The following is a 21427-nucleotide window of genomic DNA, read 5'->3' as shown; positions in this document are numbered from 1 at the left end:
AGGAAATTTCTTATTTATTTTTTAAGTGGGCCCCATGCCCAGCGTGGAGCCCAGTGTGGCGCCTGAACTCACGACCCTGAGATCAAGACCCAAGCTGAGATCAAGAGTCAGAAACTTAACTAACTGAGCCACCCAGGCACCCCTCCAATTCTTATTTTTAAAATTTCATTATCCCCAGAGGACGAAATAATGTGGACACACGTGATGTTATCAGCTGGGAGTACTTGCCCTCACCCGGTCTCTTTCCTGGAGTACTGAGGAGCGAGCTGGGAGAAGCTGTGTTTGGCCGAGGTCAGCCTCAGAGGGCCAGGTCCCTCGCTGATGAAGTGGAGACCAGCAGGCCTGCTATTGCAGCTTCTGGCTGGGGCTCAGGGAACCCCTGAAACGCTACTAATAATGCTAAATGCACTATTCGCTGCTCCTGAAACAGCAAATTTCTAAGGGGAATTCTAGATGTGAGTCTGACAATGCTCAGGAAAAAGTTGTGAGCTCTTTATTGTCCTTTTCCACTTAGTGCTTTATGTTCCATTGTAAAATACAACTTAGACAAGTAATGCAAAGAATGGGACAAAAGTACTCTACACATCCTAGTCTCCCCCTTACCAACACACACACATTCAACACTCCTAGGAAACTTCACAAATAATCTGCAAAAAGGGAAACGGTCTTTGGTACTGAGTGTGTGTGTACAGATGTATACTTACGTATATATGTGCAGACGTATGTATTTATGTATGTGTGTATTTATTTATTGCCAATGTCCAGTTAGAAATGAGTGTGTCACCTGGTGGTGAACCGTAACCCAGTGGGGCTGCCAGAGAGACTGGGAGGCAGAGGGGACTCGGCTTCCCTGTCTGCCTGCTATTGGGCGGGCAGCGCGAGGCAACAGTTGTTCACCCTGGCAGCGAGCAGGTGGTTCCAGCGGAGTGCAGGACCCCAGCGGGAGGTTTTCTGACCCTCTCAGGAGCAGAGAGCGCCAGCACCAGAGGCTCACAGGCCGGGGTCCCAGCAGCGCTGCCTCCTCCCCGCCACCCAGCCCCGAGGCTGCTTCCTGCAGCCACGCCTGAGGCGCTATCCTTACGGTTTTTGCCTCAGTTCTCTAACATTCTTTACATTACATTCTGTTGATAGAACCAGGTGATCTGATTCCTTCTGGACCCCGATGTAGTCTGATGACCATGACCCAAGCAGATAGCCTCAGATACTGCCAAATGTCAGAAAGAAATGGGGATTATCAAAGCCTCAACACTCCAAACACTGAAAACCCATCTGAGAATTCCGTCACATTTTCTTAGAAGGGCTGATGATATCAGTCCCTCTGGCATTATTTCTCATAATATCACTGCCATAGAATCCATCATGTTCAAACTGTAAAGAGTATCCACCCTCATGACCAATAAAATAGATCAAAACTATTAGGAAAAGATGTAAAACTAAAAATGGGAAAACGAGGGCGCCTGGGTGGCTCAGTCGGTTAAGTGTCTACCTTCGGCTCAGGTCATGATCCCAGGGTCCTGGGATCGAGTCCCACATCGGGCTCCCTGCTCAGCAGGGAGCCTGCTTCTCCCCCTGCCCCTCCCCCTGCTTGTGTTTTCTCTCTCTCTCAAATAAATAAATAAAATCTTAAAAAAAAAAAAAAAAGGGAAAACAGAAATAGATGACAGGTTTCTTTGGAATAACACACAAAATGAAAACGTAGTACTTTTCTGGTAAACTCAACAGTGAGTAGAACACAATATCTACCTTTAATTGGACTCTCTGTGCGCGGGTTTCTTCTATTTTCTGTCGGATCTTATCTTTCCTGTATTCTTCATAAGCAAATGGATTTACCATCAATTTCACCTTTTCATAGTGGAAAAGGAAGTTCAAAAATAAAAGTCATATTTAATAGCATGTTTCATCAACACCATGACTATTCTGCCAAAGAACAGGCAGCTCTCTTACAAATCATAAGCATGTTCTGCAAAATGCAAGTAAATAGAGAAGGAATGGCTCATTAATCACCTAAAATAAGGGTAGTCTACTTACCTTGTGATAGAGTCTTATATCCATGAAAAATCCATGCATATATGCCCGGAGGAAAGGTGATCCGATGAGATGCGTGAGCCCTGGAAGGAGTTAATCAGAAGAAGGCAGATCCTTACGAAATCTTAATGAAAGTTGAACCATTTTTTCTTATATTATAGTAAGATTATAATAAGATTTCACTTCTGATTTGATTATAAGGTTTCACTTTGGAGTAAAACTGTAAGTATGAGAACCACTAATCTTCACAAACTATGGAGGAAATTTAATCCACTTTAAGCAGTGTCACCCTTTTTTATTTTACATGTCATTAAGCACAAAAATGATGAAAAAGTCTTTGTGAACTATGAAAGACTGGCAAAGAAGGATTCTTTATGCTCGTGGTTCTCAGGTTTTTGGATTCTGTGAACCAGTTCAAATTGAAGAATAATCCCGGCATCAACAGTGACTTGCCAACTTTATACCATCAGGGAGGAACAGCGGTGGTGGTGGTGGGCGGGGGGGGAATTATCGCCCATAATTTCCAAACACAAAGCATGCTATTACAATAATGTAAGAAGGGCATGTTCTTTCCGTTATTCTCATTTTACAGATGAGAAAACCAAGGCTCAATGAGGTTCAGTAAACTGGCCAAGCCGCGCAGATACTAAGCAGAAGATGTGGGACGCGCACCCGTCCGTCTCCCTCTGATGCCCACGGTGTTAGCCACAGTACGCTCCGTCCAACATTCCAGCACAAGTAACATTCCACGAAACATGTTTCGGGAAATACCATGCTTTATAACTGCCTTCCTCACCCGAAATGAACACAGTGAAAGAGACTAAACAAGCACCCAAAATGAACACAACACAGTATTTTTAAAAACTTTGCAAAATAGCAATGACTTTTTCCGTCCGATTTAAGGATGGAGGTGAGTATGACACAGCATAGTGTGCAAGTTACACTGGAGCTATTCAGGAAGGCACATCAGGAGGAAGATCCTACTGTACCATATTTTATCCCGGCATCATTTTTAAAAGGCTGACTACAAGCCTCTTCTCTTTAAACATTAAAATGTGAAGAGCTGTTTTGGTGGTAAGTGGTAGAAAATGAATTCTGCCTAGATTAATTGTGCTATGAAATAAAGTTCGGAAACCTCTCAGTTTATTTATGACATGATTCTATTTTCTTGTAACACTTAACTGCTGCTGTACATCTGTCTGCCCCACAGACAACTAAGTTGCCTAGACTCGTGGAGAAGGGGTCCTCGAGGTTTGCCCACTCTCCATCATTTTCTGTGCAGCCGTTCTCCAATGACAGAACTAGATCAGCAAAATCTGCCCTCCTTATGCTATGAAGTAGGACCTGTCACCTGAGACACACGCACTCTTCCGACGGGTTGGTGTGGCTGAGGTGAAGCGCATACGCTCTAGGTGTAAACCCCAACCCTCGTGTTCATGACTGAAGCCTTTGGCAAGTTAGTTTCACCTTCTAGTGCCTCTGTCTCTTATCTATAAAATGGCATCATAACCATATCCACTCCATGGAGTGGGGAGGATTAAGAGCTGTATGTAAACATTCAGAATATTACCTGCACATGATAAGCCCCACAATGCTGGCTGCTGGTAAAAGGCATTTCTTGGTCTGTGACCTTTAAGCCGAAAGTAACTATAAGGTTCTACGTATCTGAGGATTCAATCGGGTTCCCAAGTTTTGGATGGGGTCTTCTACAAGCAAACTTAAAAGGGAGCCAGAAGCATTTATGTGCAGTCTCTGAGATATTTTCAAAACCTTATACTCAAACAGTACTTGAAGAAAATCACCACTTTCTTGACATTTTTTCTATACATAGCTAGTATGCTAAAGAAAATTATTCCTCATTTAAAATACAAAAAAGCTTCAGTAGGTTGAGTTTATCTCAACCTTTCTCTCAGCAGAGATTACAAACTTGACAATATACATAGCAAGTTTAATATCTGATTTGGCAGAAAGAGAAGATTTGGAAAATCAGATAAATGTGACTCTACTACCTCTTACATTCAAAACTTAACCCCCAAATAATTTTTTAAAAATTTTATCATAATTTTTTTACCTAAATTTTCAAGGTCTTTCTTGGTGACAAATTTGTAATCATCGTAAACCGTGCTTTCAGGATTCTCTTCTAATTCTTCTGTCAAGTTGTCCAGGAACGAACACCACCTGGGAGCAGGACCCAAAACCTACCGGTGTTGATCAAAAGGTTAGCACATGCACATTCTCACCACGTCAACTAAGAGTTATTTTACACCAGATTTTCTTAAATAAAATTTAAAAATCCTTGTTCCTATCAGAAGTATTGAAAAATAACTGCAATATGCATAATCAACAAGTATATAATGGAAGAAAATAAAGTAGGAAAAATTTAGGCCTGTAAAGGAAAAATCTGTCTGGGATGTAAAGATATTAATGAATACTTTTATATTAGCACTATCAAAATACAAAATATTTTAATTCAGGTCCTTAAAATAACATCCATTTGTCTATCACCTCTTTTATTCAAAAGATTACTAAAATCTACAAAGCATATTTAGTATAAAAGATTTTTTTAAGTTTGCCGTTTTCAAACGGAAGTCTAAAATGAGAATTACCCTCTTTTAAGGGGTTCTCAACTAATTACTTGATAATTATATTTGTTCTTGTGTGGTCCACTTCATTTAATTCATTAAAAATTAAAATTCTGTATATAGAATCCTTCGGACTTAACCTAAAAGGGCGCCAAGACCCACAAGTTAGGGAGAAATAAAAGTTGAACAGAATTTATAACTACTAAAATAGGAATAGTTCATTCTGTAATCCTACTTCCATAAAATACCGTGACTGCTTTTTACTTTTTTGCTGTCCATACACATCTCTCCCAGCACGATGCCTCAACCCCCAAGGTCAAAGCTTACCCCAAAGGAAGCAACGCTGCTTAGCGGGAAGGCCATGCGGCTGAAAGCTTCCCTGAACTGCAGGCTTTCACAAGGAACAACCCCGGGCTCTGACAAAATGGAACTTCCCATGACTACTGCCCTGTCTATTGTGATAGTAATCAATCAAACAGGAGAAAAACAAAAATCATAATGGAAACGATTAAATCTAGCTTAAACTTTCTGGGGAAGGAAAGGTGGGAGGAAGAGAGTTGTAACAAAGAAAAACAGTGCCTGATACCATCTCCAATCAGAAACAGGTAAATGTCAGACATGGCCATACGAATGCAGTATTACTGTGCCTGACTAGAAAGGGTGATCCCCGCCCCCGCCAAAGGCTATGGCACTTGCGAACATGAAAAACCATGCTTAATGAGCATAAAAGGAGTCCTAGCAGGAAGTTGCATATTAGCAATCATCTATGCAATTTTTTTAAAGTAAAGGTTTTGATGCACCAAGTGGTTTGACTAACCATGAAAGACAAACCTTAAAGAAATGCAAAGCATTAAAAAAAATTCAATGTAGAATACTTTTTAAAGAAACTGCTATGATTTAAGCAATTTTAGGAAAGTAGCCTGACGTCAACAAATACTAATAAATGCTACTACATCTAAAGCACTGCACGAAACCAAAGTCCCTGACCATGATCTCCCTGAAGGAGTTTAAAATCTCACTGGGACAAGAAATCTAGCAGAGCACACGCACACACCCACTCAGCCGTGCACATCAAGAGACGGAGACTGCACGGAGTCCTTGGGGAAGACGGGCGAGGCCAGGAACAAACAGCAGGGACACCGAAAATCACATACGGAGGGACTTCGGGTTGGAGTGAACTCATGAGCCAGTGGGGAAAATCACAGAGAGTGACGGCTCGGGCACTCACAACTTCCCCTTAGTCATAAAGCAAACGCAAAGCTCTGCCACATGCTGGAGTAGGACCTGAGACAGCAACCTTCTCTTCTTCTAAGCAGAATGTAAGTACACTGTGGTCATCTTTCTGGAATATAATATCCAAGAGACTGTCCCCGTGGGAGGGTAGGAACTTCATCTGTTCTAAATGCCGAATCTCCAGTACCTAGAACATCACCTGCCAAGTACTGTGCTTTCAGTACATTTCACAAATACCTCTACTGGTACATGATGTATGCATGCATTCAGGAATTCCAGCACGCACAGTACTAAGACTTAAGGGGTCCTGTCTGGCAAAAGTATTTTTGAAATTGCTTAATTTTCCTTATTCAGATAAAAACACTCAAATACCTCACCATAAAACTGCTGGATATAAGAGCACTTTTTGGTGAAAGTCAGACCATTCTGCCCCCAGGCAAGGGGGCAATGGTGACCAAAAGACCTCATAATAAGAGAGTTTCACTTTTAAAAGCCTTCAATTAGTGACAAACCACGGGCCTCAAAGACAGTAAGAAGATTATACTATGTTTAATGACTTTTCTTGGGGGGATGACGAGAAGGAATATCAAAATATCAGGCCAGATGTGAGCTGACTTTCACAAAAGTCCTTTTTTATAATGTTCCACAACATTCATCTTGATTAGTTAACTGGATTCTAATGGAATTGTTTTAAACTGCCTCTTGGGGCAGGTCTGGGTATGGTAAATAAACTCTGCAATCAAATTCATGGCCATTAAATTTTACAGGAGGAAATATTTCCATCAAAAACAAAATGAAATCTAGTGGGTTGATTTTATTAATCACATTTCCCTAGTTCCTCTTCAGGGGGAAAAAAAAAAAAGGAACATCAGAACAACCATAACAAAGTTGAAATCACTGATTTAACGGGCATTAAACTGCAGGTTTTATCTACATTCCAGCTTTCCTCAAAGGGCTACCATTAGGTTGCAAAAGCAGTGGTCAGCTTAACCAATAAGGAGGGCGTAACCCCATGCACAGCTTTCTGAGGTACCTATAATGACCACAACATTAATTAATGTGTAAAAAGTCCTTGTTGTACTCACTCATAAAATATGTTAAACCTTCAATTAGTCCTTAAAAATATGTTAATTTACTTCCTAAATTTCAGGCTTTACAACTTGAAGAAAACTTCCTTTCTAACCACTGGAATACTCTTACTATATCAAAAGCTTCTAGGTTTTCTGTACTGTCATTATATTGCTATTTCTGTACTTTACTTCAGCCACAACTGAGTATTGTTCCTTTATCTACATTTTTATGTACCTTAAAGAGGTTTTTTTTGTTTCAGAAAAGTAGTGGAGATTGTTCTATTTTAAACTTCTATTATCTATTAATGAACTTCTACTTCTGATTTATAAGAATTTCCTAAAGTCACAGGTCAGCACAGCAGCAAACTGGAAACTGATTCACCCAACTGCTACGAAGGGTTCCTGCGGGCCCCTCAGCAACTTCAATGACCATCGTACCAACCAATCTAGCCGGAAATACGTGGTCCTCCCAAATGGGAAAGAATCCTTCTCACATTGTCCGGGGAAGGCCTCAACTCTCCAGTGCAGCCAAGTATCTGCTTGCTCTAATCCATCTGAGCAGAAGAACCGATTTTAAAGTACATGAAAATACATCCTATGTGCCTGAGATCATCTGCCTCTGTGGTTACCAACTACCTTTACGCTGTTACTTATACAGGCTTACTTTTAAGACCCAAAGTTCTCGTATATTCCGGTAGTGGACAGAAATGACAGAGTGGGGAGAAAATTCTTCTGGAGTCCACAGAAGGTAGCCCTCCCACCACTCGACTTTTGAAACTTCCACTTAGCCAGAGCCAAGACTGAGGATTTACTAAAGGGATGGTTTTTTTTTTATTCATGAGAGACAGAGCGAGAGAGAAAGGCAGAGGGAGAAGCAGGCTCCCAAGGAGCAGGGAGCCCGATGCGGGACTCGATCCCAGGACCCTGAGATCATGACCTGAGCCGAAGGCAGACGCTTAACCATCTGAGCCACCCAGGCGCCCAAAGGGATGGTTTTTAACAGATCAAGGATAGTTAAAATAGCAACAACGATGTATTATTCGTATTATTAGAGACAAAGAACCAAACCACTAAGTCGGTATAAATCTCATCATTTCTTCCATTACTTATAATGCTACTGAACACAACCAAATAATCTCATTATCTTCCTACCATTAATATAAGAAAATAACCGATAACATAAAACAGCAATTAAAATTATCATCTTTTTTGTTTACTTCAAGTTTTTATTTAAATTCCAGCTGGCTAAGAGTGTAATATTAGTTTCAGGTATACAATATAGTAATTCAACACTTCCATACATCCCCCCGTGCTCATCACAACAAGCACAAGGGTGCTTACTCCTTAATCCCCGTCCCCCATCTAGCCCATCTGCCCCTAACCATCAGTTTGTTCTCTGTAGAGTTAAGAGTGTTTCTTGGTTTGCCTCTTTCCCCCGCCCCATGTTCACCTGTTTTGTTTCTTAAATTCCACAGATGCATGAAATCTTACGGTATTTGTCTTTTTTCTGACTGACATTTTGCTTCCCATAATACACCCTAGCTCATCCACGTTGTTGCAAATGGCAAGATGCATTCTTTTTGATGGCTAAGTAATAATATCCCATTGTAAATATATATACTCCACACCTTCTTTACCAATTCATCATCAGTCAATAGACACTTGAACTGTTTCCATAATTTGGCTATTGTTGGTAATGCTGCTATAAACATCGGGGTGCACGTACCCCTTTGGATCCCGACATTTGTATCTTTGGGGTAAATACCCAGTAGTGCAATTGCTGGATCGTATGGTAGCTCTATTTTCAACTTTTTGAGGAACCTCCATACTGTTCTCCGGAGTGACTGCACCAGCTTACATTCCCACCAGTGTGTAAGAGAGTTCCCCTTTCTCCTCATCCTTGCCAACACCTGTTGTTTTCTGTGTTGTTAATTTTAGCCATTCTGACAGGTGCGAGGTACTATCTCATTGTAGTTTTGATTTGTATTTCCCTGAAATTATTATCTTGAATTTTTAATGACTTAAAAAAACTTTAGCAACTAAGAAAATTCTTTTTTTTTTAAATATTTTATTTATTGACAGAGAGAGTCACAGTGAGAGAGGGAACACAAGCAGAGGGGGTGGGAGAGGGAGAAGCAGACTCCCCGCTGAGCAGGGAGCCCGATGCGGGGCTCGATCCCAGGACCCCGGGATCATGACCTGAGCCAAAGGCAGACGCCCAACGACTGAGCCACCCAGGCACCCCGCAACTAAGAAAATTCTTAATTACTCCATTTGGTAGAGCTCTATCAACAGACGGTAAATAACTTTGAACTAAAATGGGCTTATAAGCTGGGAAACTTCAACTGTTATTAGCACACAAAAAAGTATATAATGTATCCAAGTACAAACAGTTGACTTTTAAAAATATTCTCTTACAAAATTTTCAGAATGCGTTGCAGCAGAGTGTGCAGTAGGGTATCTCTTAGTGATAACTGGAGAAAGAACCATCACAGTGTGAGACAGCATATCATCACATGGAAAAATGACAAGTCTATTCCGTTAAGTTCAAGGAGTAAAACTAGCTCCATTAAATGTCAGGAGGTAGATATTAATTCAATTTTCATTCATCAAGTACTTACTGAGTTCCAGGCTTATTGTGTTCCACTTTATAAAAACAAGTAGCAAAATGAAACCCAACAGGAAAAAAGTTTCACATATAATGATACTTATGTGGATGGACTAGACAATTCTTAACTTCCTCAGCTTCATTCATTCATTCAAAAGGTTAACTGAGCATTTATCAAAAGCTAAGTGCCAAATGTCAAATATATGTAAAACAAGTTTGGAAAGCAAGGAAGTACAATATAAATATGATTAGTGTCACAGCAGAGAGATTTTAAAATGGTGCCGGGCAGCCAAAACAGCTTTTAAGGAGACATCGGCGCTAGGCCTTGAAAAATCCGAAGAGGTTATCATTATGTATTCAGTAAAAATTGCCATACTAAATATTTAGAATTCAATGCTAGCAAAATTAATGTATATTTTACTCATTATTAATTATACAGGAGATGCTTGGTTAGAAGAATTATCAATTTACCTTTTAGTGATCTTATACTCCTTTAATCCTTGAAACTCAATTTAAACTCGACATTCTAATGACACCACTGAATAGATAAGAACTACACTTACAAGCAATAATGGACACCGTGAATATAAAATAATTTTACTATCTAGCAACCAAGTAAATTATCTATTATTCTGTTACAGAACTATTTCCAGGACATTCTAAAGTAGATATAAATATCTGCTTCTGGAACTAGAGCAATAATAAAAACAATATCAAGAGCAGCAAAAGTAATCACTGCAGTAGCAAACCAAACTCTAAGAGGTAGGGAGGGAGTTTCATCCCCCTGAAGAATTTTGTCACATCTAATCAGAAATCTGTTATTCTTACTATGAGGCCATAATTCTTTATCAGAAACTACTGGGCCCAGAAAGAACTTCAAATTCAAATTTTTTATGCATTTTATAAAGGTAATATAGTATGCACACTGCATAAAATCTTCGGTGAGGTCTGGGTCAGTGGTCCATATTCAAACATGTTATTATCTCCGCACCAAAATCCTACACATATTCACACCAGTGATTTGAGATAGATAAAGACGGAAAAGAGCTTCATCATCACATGGCAGGTTTGAGTCTCAATGAAGCAAGCTAAGTGAGGCTTTCCCACCAATGAATTATTAAAAAAAAGTCAGGGCTTTCTGGATTTCAGAATTGGCAGACCAGAGACAATGAAGGTATGTTATACTGTAAACATCACTGACCACTATTATGATTATTAATTTTTCTCATTGCATAGCCTGTTATCTCTAGTGGCAGAATGGGATTTTGCCAACTAAGACCAACTGTTCAATACATACATCCAAAGGAAAATTTCCTTTCAAACTCTTCCTCCCTTATTGGTTGAAAGGCACCACGAGCACCAGCATGTACTTTCAAATTCTGACAGCTGGGGCTTAATAATAACTGATCACAAGCCTGAAACAAGACAGGCAGCTGGGTGAGCTGAGGGAGTGGCCATGCACTTAGGCGTGTAATTGCATCTGCAACATGATGAGCTGCATAATTGCACACCCAAGTTCACATGCATTTGTGTGAGTAATTGTGAGTCATTTAAAGGTACTCCTAGTGCTTTGTTCTCTCATTCCTAAAAATCAGATTAGCAAACGAGCAATTTAATTTCACCATTTTAAAAGGTTTATTTCAAAAAAGACAGAAATTATTATCGGCCATGATTTCAATTTGAATTTGGTTTTTGAAAAAGCAGTTTAGACACTGAAATGAAATGAGAAGAAACTAAGGCCAAGCGGACAAAATGCTATTGCCACTGTCTCACTAGCAGCCAATCAAACCAACAGTTAATCTTTGTGAGGCTCTGCAAACACAAATAAGCGTAAGATGAAATACCTGTACTCAAGGGCTGGGGGAGACAGGACACCCCAAGCAAACATCTAAATATAAAATTAAACCTGACAGTAACAACCACAGAGATTTCAGTTTAATAACAGCACACTATATGTTTTTATGTCCTTCCTCTCTCAAGCCTACTCAAAATTCACAGTCCATCAATATAAAAGGTATTAACCTTCAAGGACAAAAAGAACAAAAGAAGAAAATGCCTCCGTTGAGGGATTTAACATGGTGCACGTCAGGGGCCTAGAGAGTAGGTTAACAGAAAAAGGAAAGCAGATTCTTCCCTGGAGCCCTCAAGACCCAAGACTTCTGGGCTCCATTCATCTGGGAAAACGGGTCTGAATGGAGGGGAGGTGATAAAGACGATGAATATCTAAGTTCCCACCACCGCTTAGGAGACCAGAGGATAACTCTCTGGAGAAAGTGAACAGGACAAGAGACAGGATACCTGTCACAGGTGACTTGCACTGTGGGGCAGAAATTAGCTCACCGAATGGCGGTCTGAATGTTCAGAAGCGGGACCCCACCCACCACACCCCCTTCCTTCTCTCATCTTCCAGAATACCAAAAGCCACGGATGTATTGCTGTGCTTCCACTCCGGCCAGCCTAAAACCCCAGTGTTCCCATAAGGAAGTGGGGGGTTCTTCTCTGCAGGAAATGAAAGCTCCCCCGAAGGCAGATGCTGGTCTCGGAGAATCCCCCAACTTGAGTCACTAGCTGAACAGTCAGCGTGAAAACTACCAGGGACAAGACCACCGCATACAGAGAACTTCCAGCTGGCATCTTAGTGCCTCATTCTTAAATAAGAATAGAAGGCCAAAGATGACCATTCAGTTATTCAACAAATAGTTACTGTCAGATGTGGATATAGCAGTGAATACAACAAACAAGGATCTCTACCTTTAAAAAGCTTACATTCCAGAAAGGAAAACAATACAGGAAAGACAGAATTTATAAAAGTCTTACAACTCAACAATAAAAGGTAAGTACTCTAATTTAAAACTTGGCAAAGGATTTGAAAAATTTCCCCAAAGATATAAAAATGGCCAACAAGCATATGAAAAAGATGTTCCACATCATCAGTCACTAGGAAACGCTAATCTAAACCAAAATAAGGTATCACATCACACTCACTTGAATGACTATACTCAGAAAAATGGAAAGCAACAAGTAATGCCGAGAACATGGAGAAATTGGAACCCTCATCTATTGCTGGTGGGAAAGTAAAATGGGGCAGCCACTGGGAAAAACAGCTTGGCACTTCTTCAAAGAGTTAAGCATAGAGTTGTCATACGATCCAGCAATTCTAATCCTAAGTATATATATACCCAAGAGAACTGAAAACACATGTCCACACAAAATATTTATAGCAGCATTATAATAGCAGCAATATTTATTTCAAAAGTGAAAGCAATCCCAACGTACATCAACTGATGGATGAATGAACAAAATGTGGTCTAATCGTACAAGGAAATGTCATTCAGCAACAAAAAGGAATGAAGTACCGATTCATAACATAACACAGATGAACCCTGAAAACATTAAGTAAAATAAAGCCAAACAGGAACGGCCACATATTATACAACTCCATTTTTGTGAAATGTCCAGAATAAGCAAAACCAGGGGGTGGGGATGGGGGAATGAGAGGTTGGGGAGTGACTAGTATGGGGCTTCCTTTTGGTGTGATATAAAGTGAAATTAGATAATGGTGTTTACTACACAAAACTCTGTCAGACGTGGATACAGCAGTGAATACAACAAACAAGGATCTCTATACTGAATTGTATACTTTAAAAGGGTTATAACTTTATGGCTTGTGAATTATATCTCGAAAAAGCTGTTATTTTAAAAAATCTAATGAAGGATCATCCATTGCATTAGGTTATTATGCCTCTTTAGTTTCCTTTAATCTAGAAGAGTTCCCCTGCCTTTCAGGATGTTTATACTTTCTGAGTTCAGGCCAGCTGATTTGCAGAGGTCTTGACATCTTACAGGCTGTTTCTCAGAATTAGATTCAGTTAAACATTTCTAACAAGAATGCACAGGTGATGTGTGCCAAAACAATTTTTTTTTTTTAAAGATTTTATTTATTTATTTGACGGAGAGAGCACAAATAGAGCGGCAGGCAGAGGGAGAGGGAGAAGCAGACTCCCTGCTGAGCGGGGACCCCGACGCGGGGCTTGATCCCAGGACCCTGGGATCATGACCTGAGCCGAAGGCAGACGCTTAACCATCTGAGCCACCCAGGTGCCCCAATTTTTTTTTTTTTTTTAAGAGACAGAAAGAGGAGGGGGTGGAGAGGGACAGAGGGAGAGAGAGAGAATCTCAGGCAGTCTCCACTCCTGCAGCATGGAGCCCAACATGGGGCTTGATCTCAAAGCTCTGAGATCACGACCTGAACCGAAATCAAGAGTCAGACGCTTAACCGACTTAACCCACCCAGGAGCCCCCAAACCAACTCTTAATGCTGTTTCTACATCAAGCATTTGGCTTTGCATGATTGATATTTGTAATGTCATGTATTTACAGTATTTATTTTCATGTATTTTTCACTTCTTTTTTCTTTGATTTTTGGATCTGGGGTATAAAATGAGTTTCCAGGAAAGAGGGCCCAATAAGGGTTTGTCTGGGGACCATATTCCAGGAGCCAAGGAGGCTACACTGGGCTACGGAAGGAGAGACCAGAAAGATGCAAGGAATACTTATCACACTCCCTCGCCCTCCTCCCCAGCCACAGAAATAAGTTGGAGAGATGAGTAAAACTGAAGACGGGGACATGCTTCAGTTATTTTCACAAGGAGCTGGTATCGTGAAATTACCCTTTGCCAAACTTAGGCAAAAAGACCATGCCTACAGATAGACTATCCTGTCTCCTGATTTTACCAAATAAAAAGACATACAAAAGCATTCCACTCCTTTTCTTTTTTTAAATGAGTAGTATTTATTTGAAGTGCCAGAATGTCAAGAAAGCTTCTGAGACACCAAAGCGACGAGTTTTTAAAAACCAGACACATATATATCCCCTGGAAGTGTACTGACTTTGAGCTTGGTGGCATTTAGAACATGTAAGCTTAGTGAAAACCAAATCTTTCTGCTAAATTTAAGAACAGAATTACACTCAAATGTACCATTGCAATTGAAGAGAGCAAAAATTTTATTCTAAACCGTGAAATTCTTTCATAAAACAAATCTCTTAAATTTCTCTCTTAAGTATTCTAAACTGCATTATATTTAATCTAAGCAATTCTAATTTAAGGTGGAAAGAAAAGCTTTACATTTCTTTCTCCTTTTCATGAAATGACAAGCGATGCCCTAAATTCTCAAGAGAAAGGAAAGAATATCTTAATATGGTCCCTGACTTCTTCAAAGTCCACTGCTAGTTACACAGGAGCACCTGCTCCTTCTAGGGGCCCCCCGCTGCGTCTGACCCGGACAGCCTGGTCTTGCACCCACGTCACCATTTTATGTTCACGGTCATGCTACACTTGAAATCCCAGGTCGGCTTCCTAGAGCTCACATCCAGAGTCTGCAGTGACAGTGAGTGCAAGCAGTGTCAACGTCAGCCTCGATGTCCTGCACTTCCCACCTCTTCCTCTCCCAATTTCCTCACCATGCTAAAAATGTTCAACCTTGACAGCTCCGTCTGCGCGCGCACACACACACATACACACATGCCCCATGGGTGCTGAAGGCACGAGGCCAATTTTACCTTATGAGAATGTATTTATCTTCTGGGTCCCACACCTGGTTAATGAGCACTCTCCCAGACCTTGTTTTGTCACTTGAGTCCTGCCAAGGGTCACACAGACGGCTGTCGTGTGTTATCCTGGTTACCACATCAGTAGTTTCCTGCTTCCATCCCACTTCCTTGCAGGCAAAAGAATTTATTTTTATTTTTTTCAGCACATTCTTACGCTTTCCAATTCTTAATTCTGAAGTCTGTGTAAAAACTAACGGCATGTTAATATTTAAAAATAGCCAGCAATGGAAACTTGGCAGAAACAAAGGAAGAGTAAATGTTTTAAAATCATATGTGAGATTAAGAGTCTCAAGAAACAAACTGAGGGTTGCTGGAGTGGAGGGGGGTGGGAGGGATGGGGTGGCTGGGTGATAGACATTGGGGAAGATATGTGCTATGGTGAGCGCTGTGAATTGTGTAAGACTGATGAATCACAGACCTGTACCTCTGAAACAAATAATACATTATATGTTACTAAAAATAAATAAATAAATAAAATAAAATGATATGTGCACTTTTCCTCAAGGTTATACACTTCAACAGTGCTATTCCAAGAGGATCAAAAAATATTTTGCCACCATTTAGCAATTACTGTTTATCTACAAGTGCCACACACAGAACTAGGAAATCCTGAGGAAGACATTTCCAATTCAAGCAAAATGAGATTCCCCATATATCCCTCAAAAAAGCTGAAGGAGAACATTATACCGGCAGAGCAAAGAAGAGTGAAGGAACCCAATATAGACTCATAATTGAGTAACATGTGACCAAGCATTAAGTATTTAAGTAACTTTCTACAATCCTACGTAGAAAGTTTATTTTGGAGTTTAAGTATGTGTATTTCCCACCAAGATGAAGAACAGGAGTCCCATACAACACATGACAATATTAAAGGTCCTATCAAGATCTACGCTATGGTGGGAGGGTGTGTACAGAGCATTAATCTTAGTGAAGTCAGAACAGATTCTAAAAACTTCATGTAAAACCTAACTATCTGCAAAAAGAAGAGAGCTTTATAAGAAAAACCCTATACATAATGAAATCTTTAAACTCAGAATGAAAGGAAAGCTATGTGGTTTGGTAGCAGGGAGTGAGGAGAGGTAAAATAGGACCTTGTGTTTTTTGTCTTTGTGGGCTTGACTACATACTCTGTGTTGGCTAGTTTTTAGTCTGAGTATTTTGGAGGGACTGGGTCATTAAACAAATACTCAGTAGGCATTTTTCATGTGCCTGCCTTAAAGCCTGAGTTATCAAAGACATTTTCAGACATGGGCATTGCCACTTCTGAGCTTACTGTTACGTAAAGGAACACAGTACAGTTGCTAAGGGACTTCTATACAGGATCTTAAAGGAACACATAAAGAAGTCATTTTTCTGTAGATGGGAGGCTCAGAGGCAGTACTGACGTCTGAGTTGAATTTTGAAGGACTTGTAGGATTTAGCCAGTGAAAAGGTGGAAGGAAGGGTGATGGAATCAGGGAGCTCTTTCTACATGCAGTGAATTGAGAAGAGCCTAGGTTTTCCAGGGGCAAGAGATAAACAAAACCAGGGAGGTACTGGGGCTTAAATCTAAACCTTTTGTATCATGCTAAAGTCTTTGCTTTTGATTTTAAGTAGAGTGGCATGCCTTTAAAGGGTTTTATTCAAGGGAATGGGATCAGTCCTTTGTGTATCAGATTATTCAGCTTTTAAAAAGGAGTGGCTTTGGAAACAGGCTAGGACAGCTTGTGATTAATTAGGAAAAGTCATGAGGGCTCCATCTAAGCCAGTGGCAGTGGGTGGTGAAGGAGGAGACAGATAGATATAAGCGATATTAAGGAGGTACATCCTTAGAGCTTGGTGATCCTTGGGAGTAGAGACTAAGGGAGGTAGGGGAACCGAATGGACAGTGGTACCACTCAATGCTAACTTCAGTTTTAGAAAGGTCAAACTGTCTTGAAGTTCTTTCTCCCGTGTGTGTGGATTAAAACTCTGGAGCTTCAGGCTTGAGTACAAGAGGACTTTCTGGGCAGTGAAACTATTCTGTACGATCCATAACGGTAGATACACGTCATACAGTGGATACACGTCATTAGACATTTGTCAAAACCCACAGAATGGACAACACCAAGAGTGAATCCAAACAACTTTGGATAATAATGATGTGTCAGTGTAGGCTTATCCATTGTAACAAACGTACCAGTCTGGTACAGGATGTTGACAATGGAGGACAGTGCATTGTGTGTGAATGTGTATATGGAGTATGTGGGAACTCTCTGTACTTTCCACTCAATTTGGCTGTGAATTTAAAACTGTTCTAAAAAGTAAAGTCAATTATGAATGAATGATACAACCATGTTGCAGATACACAAGAAAGGCAGCTCTAATCTTTCTTTCAATATGCCTCACCATTGTTTACACATGATTTGTTTCCAACCAAGAATAATGTTCTGTTCTTCAAGCAGGTCAATACACAGCCTAAAGATATGAGCCAATGTGAAGATCAAATATTCATTTCCATTTAACAATTTTTAACCACCACCTTCAGGAGCAATATAAAGTGCTGGTAGTATAAACCAATCCTACCTCTGCTTCCCCCCACAATTGAAAATACTGAAGCAAAGAGATAAGTAGATGGTGGTTCACTCTATTTCTCTCCTCTTTTATGCATATTTGAAATTTTTCCATAATAAAATTTTCAAACCAAGTGTCAATATTATCTATTCCGTCATGTCAGCATGTATTCTGTGAGAGCCTGTTAGCTAGCAAACGCCACAACATAAAGTAAACACACAAAAGTCCTGCCCTTGCAGAGCTCACACGAGAACACGTATCAGAAGACAGACAAACTTCCTTGGGATCTGAGAACACTGAGTCTAAGTAAGGACTGTGCGAGTCCCAGAACTTTGTTTTCTGTATACGTCAAGCCTTTTGAACGAATGTAGCCCCCAATTCTTGCCTATTTGTATAACTTACCTTCTATTTTTAAGGAGAAAACACGCCAAAAACTCAGAGTAGGTAATGGGCATATTAACCAAAGAAACTGCCACATGATTCAAGTGGTCAGGCATACTCAGAAGCTGAAAACAATCCCTGGTTGTGGACACTCGATTCTGTCACCACTACCTACATGACCACACCAACAGGACACAGGAATACTCGATTTACTTCCAACTCCATCTTGTCCAGAAGAAGCATGGTAAAGACATCAAACCAGTAAACATCAAGATGTCCTAACAGCCAGAGAGCTGGGAGACAAGTCTTTTGGTCTATATGTGATTCAAACTGAGTAACTAGCACCTGAATAGGAAGTTGTCATTTATTTTCAAGAAAATGGGGCATGCCAGACAAGTAACCGTTTAAGCAAAACCAAACACCATCTGACATATTAACATAATAAAGCATATGTAACATGTGCATCAAATATTTCCATATGAAAATGACAGGCATCTTACCTAGCCAGAACGAAAATTAACTTCTGAAAATGTGACGGGATGCTCAGAAAGTTGCTTCCTGAGTGTTGCACATGAAGGCTTTCTGTAGGTCTGCCATTCTTATGACCTAATAAGTTGTCATCAGAAATGGAAATGGAGAGGATTTCCATTGTTGGGAAAAATGCCTCACATACTATGTTGCTGCCTGAAAATGTTTAGATTAAAATAGGAAGCGCACATTTCCTCTTGGTAAAGATGCAAACAACTTGTTTGTATTAGAACACTTTATTAGCCACGTGACTTTTGCCTTCACTTCCCATTTCAGAGTGATGAACATATAACTGACACTTACAAACAGCACGCCGTGCCTTCTAAAACAATTTCATGCATAAAATAAAATTCAGTTACAACAGGTTTGCTGTGAGCTTGGGTTGGAAAGGAAACACACACACACATACACACACACACACACACACACACGGCATCTGCTCTGCATTCTTTTCCTTTTGTTCATCAGGAAAAGGTAATTAAAATACACAGGATTTGGATCCAACTCTTCCACTAACCTGTAAGTGCCTCACATTTTTTTTCTCCATAAGATTAAGTCCTTTACTTTTTATAAGATATCTTATCCTTCTAGATCTTAAAGCCTTATTAGCTTTATCTTTGAAATGCTTTCCTTGGAGAACAAAATTAAGCGTATGTCCCATTTGCATTATTATGAATCAAGACATCTGAAAAATATGCATCTTTGGTCTGAAACCTGAACTCAGTTTACAATGAACTGTGTTTTTTATTCAAATTTGTCGTTTTCTTCCTTGCAGAAGCTCTGAAAGTTCCATCCTCCTCCCTTTTCCTGTACTCTCAGTCACAGACATTCTCCCCTGCAGTCCGACACCCCACCACTTCCTCTACCTCATGCAGGTGCTTTCCTCCGTGACCTTACTCTTTCCCTACACCCTAAAAACATGCCTTCTCTAGACGTGAATGACGACACAACTCCTGAACTCTCTTCCGAGCTTGCTCCGACCCTCAGCCTGTAAAATATTTCTCAGGGAACATTCCCACATTAAGAGCCCCCAGATCACCCCTTCGCTGGATCACCTTGTCCTCCACCCCATTCACAGGTGGCGTCACTGCCAACATTCTGCTGGACATTTACCCCTCGAATTTATAGCGGGAGAGAACTCCCGGGTCTCTTTTTCAGAGGCTGCCGCTAAGCCTCTTATACAGAGATCAGGCTCTAAAGTCAAGCAAGTATAACCAAAATTAAATTTGAAAATCCCTTTGGGATAGCCTTCAGGATGTGAAAGAGCACATTTTCCTCAGTGTTGGAACAGGGCAGAAACACTGGGTGACTTACATCTAGTGGCCTTGTCATGCCAAAAAAAAAAAACCCCAACTCTTAAAATGATCAGGATTGCACTCAGTGTGGCAACACCATGAGAGATACGAGGGGAAACAGCTTTGGAAGAAAACAACAGATCCAACAGCCCTTTTCTAGTGGCATTCCTCATCTCGACCATGTAACACAAGAACTAATGGACTACTTTCTCTCTTCTAGGAATGACACATATCTAGGACCTTCCTCCATGCAGAGGAGAGAGGGTAACTGATCACATACAGTGGACCCTTCAGGAATTAGGACTGAAGTCTCCTAGTTGGGTAAGGCTCTCTCCCCTCCCCACCCAGTTCAGTCCAGGACATGTGCCACTGCGTGTAAGGGCCACCACGTAACTGTCACTGTGTGCTCCATCACTCTAGCTCCCAGCACCCTGAAGGACTTCTATTTATACTTATGTAAGCCAGGTGAACTTAATTATGGACTGTGCTATAAATTTAGTCCATGGCCACTAAAATATTCCCAAATGCAAAGAAAATATAACAAAATATTAGCAAGAATGTCTTTGACTAGTGAGACTGATTGGGTTTTTCCATCTTTTTTCTGATATTTAAACATTTTTAAAAATAGCTATAGCTTTTTTAAAAAAGATTTTATTTATTTATTTGAGAGAGAGAGAGAAAGAGCATGCACACCGGGCAGAGGAAGAGGAACAAGCAGACTCCTTGCTGAGCGCAGAGCCCAACACGGGGCTTGATCTCACAACCTTGAGATCAGAACTGAGCCAAAACCAAGAGTCAGACGCTCAACCAACTGAGCCAACCAGGTGCCCCAGCTATATATTACTTTTATGTTCACACACAAAACCCACTTTTTAACTACTCTCCAAGAGTCTATAATGACACAGGGAAATGTTAATTAACTGGGGAAAAAGCAAGATATGAAACCACATAATGTTTCAGATTAAAACAATGGAAAAAATACAGCAGAATGTTAATATGTTTGTCTTTGGGCAGTGGAGAGATGCTGGATTTTTCTCCTGCTTCTCTTTATTTGCCATTTTCTATAAAGAGCATGCTCTGATGATACAATGGAGGGAAATGGACTTCAGTTTTAAAAATCAGATTTCTTATTTTAGCAACCAGATTTCATCACTGCTTTCTCTTTCAATAGTTAACAGCCAAACTAATGGCATTCGACTGCTCTTTCTCAACCTGGCATCTTATGTGATCTGTTACAGACCGGACAATACCAAGTCCTATTTCCAAAATCATTTTCCTAGTTCATACTTACAATTTTACCACAAACTTTTCAGTATATCTCTGTTTTGCTCAAAGTACATTCCTTCCAAAAGCTACATCAAGAGATCTCACATCTGGGAATCTCCATGTGCACATAATGCCAAATATTCTGTCACTGGACTCCTTGAATTTTGCTACTGTAAGAAAGTGTAAGAGTCATGATCAGCTGAGCATCCCCAATGTGCCTGGCACATGATACATGATCGAATAAATACATCTATTCCTGATAAGAGCATTCTTCTTCCATAGTTCAAGAAACTAAG

At 40.3% G+C, this 21427-nt stretch overlaps 1 protein-coding gene across 2 annotated transcripts in view; it reads right to left on the bottom strand.

Moving 5' to 3' along the window:
- Positions 1-21427, bottom strand: part of NOL10 (nucleolar protein 10) — an 85793-nt gene that overhangs the window by 22551 nt on the left and 41815 nt on the right. For both annotated transcript variants that reach the window (XM_081797197.1, XM_081797198.1), the window contains 3 exons: positions 4097-4223; positions 2029-2108; positions 1744-1842 (listed from right to left, as the gene is read on the bottom strand). In XM_081797197.1, coding sequence (XP_081653323.1) covers positions 1744-1842; positions 2029-2108; positions 4097-4223 — 306 coding nt within the window. The remainder of the gene's footprint in view (positions 1-1743; positions 1843-2028; positions 2109-4096; positions 4224-21427) is intronic.

The sequence above is a fragment of the Leptonychotes weddellii genome, chromosome 10 (genome assembly GCF_054177405.1).
Source record: "Leptonychotes weddellii isolate Sample4059 chromosome 10, ASM5417740v2, whole genome shotgun sequence".
In the NCBI taxonomy this organism is placed as follows: Eukaryota; Metazoa; Chordata; class Mammalia; order Carnivora; family Phocidae; genus Leptonychotes; species Leptonychotes weddellii.
This window is presented reverse-complemented; position numbering and strand designations above follow the sequence as displayed.